General features: G+C 52.3%; 1 protein-coding gene across 1 annotated transcript; it reads left to right on the top strand.

The window, feature by feature from the left end:
- The first annotated feature begins 3,452 nt into the window (after nucleotides 1–3,452).
- LOC118849939 (testis-specific serine/threonine-protein kinase 1-like) lies at nucleotides 3,453–4,562 on the top strand. Its single transcript, XM_036759083.1, has one exon. The coding sequence runs from the start codon at nucleotides 3,453–3,455 to the stop codon at nucleotides 4,560–4,562; it is 1,110 nt and encodes a 369-aa protein (XP_036614978.1).
- Nucleotides 4,563–5,811: the final 1,249 nt, after the last annotated feature.

Genomic DNA, 5,811 nt, shown 5'->3' with positions numbered 1-5,811 from the left:
TCACAATGATCCCTGCTGGACATTGTCTCTCCTTCCTTTCATGGCGTCACACTTCCTCTCCTCTTACTCTTTTCTCAACTCCGCAGTCCGACTTCTAACTCCATGAGAATTGCTCTCTCCAAAGCTACCAATGAGCTCTTAATGGCCAAGTATAATGGCCTTCTCTCAATCCTCCATTGCCTTGACGCTTCTGCAGCAGGATTCCCTGGGTACTCTCTCCTCTCTAGGTTTTTACGACACTGTTCTCTCCTGCCATTTGCTGGTTCTTTTTTCAGGTTGTGCATAGCCAATCTGTTGCCAAATCTTGTTTCTGCCTTCACATGACTTCACACAGCTGCCACCTTAGCTCACACCCTCGCCACCACTGTCCTGGACTTCTGCCTCATCTCTACTTACTCCACCCCATTCTCCACTCAGCAGCCAAAGGGATTTTTCTAAAGCCTAGATCTTTAGAGATGGCTCCCCCTCTCCCTACTCGATAAGCTCCACTGCTTCCCAGGATCAAACAGAAACTCATTTGCCATTTAAAGTTTATCATAAACCGGGCCCCTTCTTTCCTTTCCAGTCTTGTTACACTTCACTCCTCTCCATGTACCATTCACAAACCCATCTCCCACCTCTGTGCCATTAGCACGGGTGGGACCCATGCCCAGAGTGCTCCCCCTCTTCACCTCTGCCTCCGGGCTTCCTCAGGATTCCCCTTCTGCAGAAGGCTTGGCCAGGTCCTCCTAGGGGCTAGTGACTTTCCTCTGGAGTCACGTTCCATATCCATACATACCATATGTATCTTGGGTGTATGTAAGTATGCATACATATGTGGGTATAGACACATATGTATACTCTGTACACACGTGTGCAAAGATATGTCTTTTATTATATATACACATAGACAAACATACATAGATACATATGGTGATTTGTAAATGATCTCCCCCATTCGAATGTCAACTTGAGGGCAGACACTCTACTTTGGCCTTTCACTGAACCCTCAGCTCTTAGCATGGTACCAAGCAAACAAGGCTTAATACATGCTTGTTGACTGACATCCAGCTGAGTAATAGCTACTGCGCAGTAAGGTTAGGGGCCTTCCAAGTGGTGTTTTCTGCATAGCCTTCCCCCCCATTTTCTGATCAAAATCTCTTATGAAAAATGTCCCTTGCACCAGAACTAAGGTCAAACGAGGTGAGGTTTGTCTTGTGTCTGATCAGGCAAAGTGCCTGGAGGGCAGTGGGCTTTGAGGTGGAAGCCAGACAGCTACAGAAAGCCCTGAGGGAGAGTGGCCAGATCACTCCTCTGTTCAAAAAACTTTGAGGTCTTCTCTCTTATGCTAAGATGAGATATTCACATTTGGGTGACCCCACAAGCTGGCTCCAACCTCCCCTTCCAGTTTTCTTTCCCATGAATCCTTTTCGTGCACCTCACTTTTCAGTTAAACTGGACAGTTAACTCTCTGAGATCTCCCCTTGCCACCCCCACCTCCACTCATTCACACATGCTATTCCTAAATCAGAAGGCTCCCTTCTCATTCCAGACTCATGAAATCCTCTTCTTTCCAAGCTTTCCCTCAGCCCCCACCCCCGATAAAAGTGGTGCCTCCCTCCTAGAACAGCAGCCCATCCTTTTAGAGCTGAAAGGGATACCAGAGGTCATCTCCCATTTTACAGATGAGGAAATTCATGCTCTGATAAATGATTTGCTCCAGGTCACAGAGCTAACTAACAAGGGCAGAGCTGGGTCATCCGACTAGAAATCTGGTGGTCCTGCCTTGGCACCGTTCTGCTTCCTCAAATACACCTTGGGATCTCTTTGGAGAGTCAGAAGTTCATCCTGGGTCTCGACCCAATCCTCCTCTTTTCCCATAGGGTATTCCTGCCCCTCCCCAGGCTCTTTGAGGGGAAGGGCAGCGGTCATTTTTCTTCTTGGGATCTGCACAGCTGGCCCCACACAGCAGGCAATCGACAGATGTTTGTTGAACTGGACAGCTCCCATCCCACCCCGGTCCTCTGCAGGAAGGAGAAGCTAGACAGGCATGGGGAGGTTTGCTGCCAAAGACACCAAGTGAGTTCTCTCAGGAAAACTGCCATCTGAAGCTCTGGCGTCAATGCCCTGCTGTGAGGCAGAGATCTAGGCCTCCCACTTCCCGCTCCCCACCCCCAGGCCTAACAACACACAAACACCTGAGATGCTCCGTGCATGCTGGGCAGAATTCACAGCACTACAGATTCTCACAGTCTGGTCTTGCTTCTTGCCCACCAATTCAAGCGCAAGGCAGAGCCATCCATTGTCACTCAGCTGTTAAGATCCGTTCCTCTGATCAAACAAAAATCTGCCCACCCCAAAACTTGCCCATTCCTGGGATGGGATGGGCAGGGGGGACAGGTGAAGCAAGTATGATCCCTCTCCCAGGGGACGGCCCCCTGGGGACTTAAAGACAGCTATCCTGGCCCCCAAGCTAAAACTCCCAGCTTCTCCTCTACTTCCTGCGATTACCAAGCCCCTTGCACTCTGGCTTGTCAATGCCTTCCTTAAAGTGGGGTGTCTCGGGATACAGGGACCCTAAATGCCATCTAAGGCAGACAGTAGTGGCAACGTCCCTCACCTGGGTCTCACTGGACATTTGTCAAAAAAGAGTGGATGCCGTCTCTGTCTGGCCACCATACACCGCGTGTGGCTGGCCCTTGGGGTGAGCTATCATCTCTGGGTTGCTGTTTTTTTCCCCACAAAACTATGATTTAGCAGCACCTCCCCACGTAGGAGCCCCTTTTCTTTGGGCTAAGGGATTATGTCCCCCACAGTCCTCTACCAAAGCACAGATATTCTGAGAAGCCATATCATTCATTAACATCTCAACTTGACTTATTTTACTAATGGTAACAAACCCATCACCTAGAAAGGTTCTGAGAAAGCACAAGAGGGCAACGTTTTGATGGGGAAGAGGAAATCATTCTCAGGAAGGGCAGGTAGGGGACCCTCCCACTCACATCCTCTACAAAGTTAAAAAGTTCTTATAGTCTATGCAGGGGCAAGACCAGCCCGTGGGAGAAAAGTCTCAAAGGCCAGATTGGGGAGGAAAGAACCACTTTCACTGAGTGCCACAGAAGATTTCAATTCCCTTCCTACCTCAGCTCAGGGCCCAAGGGCCAGGACGGTGGTCAGCCAAGCGACCTCTCTGCCTGACATCTGCTAGGGGCTCCTCCCCTCAGGCCTTCTAGGGTTCCAGGGACCCTACAGGCTTGGGGAGAGGGCTCCATTCCACCACGCAGTCCCCGCTCCTTTGTGACTTCACATGCTGAAGTCACTCCAGAGACAATGCTGAGCGTTCCAACTCCAACCAACTCCAGGCCCAGCCTGCTCATTGGACTCTCCCGCAGTGTCAATAAGGGCGCTGCTGGCCTATGTGGGGAAGGGACATGTAGATAGCAGCGTCTGAGGCACTCACCACTTCTAGTACTATGGATGATGCTGCTGTCCTTAAGAGAAGAGGCTACATCATGGGAATAAATTTGGGAGAGGGCTCGTATGCAAAAGTGAAATCTGCTTACTCCGAGCGCCTGAAGTTCAATGTGGCAGTCAAGATCATCGACCGCAGGAAAGCCCCCACGGATTTCTTAGAGAAATTCCTGCCCCGGGAGATTGAGATCCTGGCAATGCTGAACCACCGCTCCATCGTCAAGACCTACGAGATCTTTGAGACATCCGACGGCAAGGTCTACATCGTCATGGAGCTCGGGGTCCAAGGAGACCTCCTGGAGTTCATCAAGACGCGGGGCGCCCTACACGAAGACGATGCCCGGAAGAAGTTCCACCAGCTCTCTTCGGCCGTCAAGTACTGCCATGACCTGGACGTTGTCCACCGCGACCTCAAGTGTGAGAACCTCCTCCTGGACAAAGACTTCAACATCAAGCTGTCCGACTTTGGGTTCTCCAAGCGCTGCATACGGGACGACAGCGGACGCATCATGCTCAGCAAGACCTTCTGCGGGTCGGCGGCTTATGCAGCCCCCGAGGTGCTCCAGGGCATCCCCTACCAGCCCAAGGTGTACGACATCTGGAGCCTGGGCGTGATCCTCTACATCATGGTCTGCGGCTCCATGCCATACGATGACTCCAACATCAAGAAGATGCTGCGTATCCAGAAGGAGCACCGCGTCAACTTCCCCCGCTCCAAGCACCTGACGGGCGAGTGCAAGGACCTCATCTACCGCATGCTGCAGCCCGACGTCAACCGGAGGCTGCACATCGATGAGATTCTCAGCCACTGCTGGGTGCAGCAGGTCAAGCCCAAGACTCAGCCCTCAACCTCCACCACCAAGGATGGGGAGAGCTCCCGGGGAGCACACGATGCGCTCAGGGTCCCGGAGGCAAACTTAGAAAAGAAGTCCACCACCAAGGTGGAAATAAAGGAGGAGCCCAAGACAGAGGTGCCCTTGGAGAAAGAAGAGTCGGTGCAGGTGACGAGGCAGTCGGAGACCCTGGGCTTCAACTCGGACCAGCCAGGCAAGGAGTCCGAGCAAGGGAACCCCTCACCACCTGCAGAGACTGTGCTCACCTACAAAGACTGACAGGGCCCCAGGAAGCCAGAGAGACAGAGATGGAGCCTGAGGTTCAGTTCGGAGCTTGGATGGGAGAGGTCGGGAGCGTGCAGGAGAAAGTAAACACGGTCTATCATAAGCCACTATTTTCACTAATTCCCCTTCCCTTCCTTCGAACATAGTAACCACACGGCAAAAGAATAAACCAATAAATCACGGACTATATTAAAACCCAAATCTGGCAAGAGTATTCTTCCCCTGGGCAGCTGCCAGAAGCACAGGCCTCCCTGGTCTGGACTTCCAGGAGGGAGGGAACACAGCCCAAGGGGAGGCCAAGATGGGCAGGAGAGGAGACTGGGAAAGAGAGCCAGATTTGGAGTCAGAGAACCTGACTTAAAGTCTTGGCTTTAGAACTTATTAGCCGGGTGACTCTGGACAAGTCACTCCCTCCCATGGCTGTCAGCTGCTTCCTCTGTAAAATGAGAGGGGCTGAACAGGCTGATCTCTAAGGTTCTCCCCCCCAGTTTTAAATCCTAAGATCCTTGTGAACCCCCAGTGAAGGAGCTCCCCTGTTAGCTCCCCAGTGACCTTCCCAGAGCTCAGGGCCAGGAGGCCTCTGTTCCATGTCCTGTGCACAGTAAGGTCAACACCACACTCATCCTCCCTGCGATCCTGCCCCTGATCTTGTCCAACCATGAACTCCTCCCACTTCAGGGCCTTTAGCCCAGGGGAAGTCCCCAGTACCTGGCAGCTCTAACCAGAATGCTGTTTTCACTGCTGAGGCTGAGGTGGGGGGGGGGTGAGATGGAGGAAGGAGAGAGGGAGAGAGGGAGAAAGGAAAGGAGGGGAAAAGGGAGGAAGGGAGAAACGGAAGGAGGAAGGGAAGGAGAGGAGAAGAGAGGGAGGGAGAGAGGAGGGAAGGGAGGGAGGGAATAAGGGGGGAAGAGAGAGGGAAGAAGGAAGGGAGGGAGGGAGAAAGGGAAGACAGGTGGTACTAAGCAATGGCTTTAGAATCAGATGGCTTTGGTTTGAATCCCAGGTGGGAAACGAGCTGTGTGACCTTGGACAGATCACTCACGCGCCCTAGACCTGCCTTCCTTCACTGGACGGAGAATGGCCTCCATGATTTCCTAAGGTGCCTCCCAGCTCTAAATCCCATATTCTTTCCCAACCCCTGCCCTTTCTCATCCCTCGCTGTATGACCTTAAACAAGACCTTGGACATCTCTGGGCCTCACACTCCTCATGGCTAGAATGGAGGTGATAAACTTTGCCCTCCT

Source organism: Trichosurus vulpecula, chromosome 1 (assembly GCF_011100635.1).
Source record: "Trichosurus vulpecula isolate mTriVul1 chromosome 1, mTriVul1.pri, whole genome shotgun sequence".
Taxonomy (NCBI): domain Eukaryota; kingdom Metazoa; phylum Chordata; class Mammalia; order Diprotodontia; family Phalangeridae; genus Trichosurus; species Trichosurus vulpecula.
This window is presented reverse-complemented; position numbering and strand designations above follow the sequence as displayed.

Bases quoted from the DNA above. Each gene is read 5' to 3' on its own strand.
- LOC118849939 (XM_036759083.1), top strand. From the start codon at position 3,453: ATGGATGATGCTGCTGTCCTTAAGAGAAGAGGCTACATCATGGGAATA.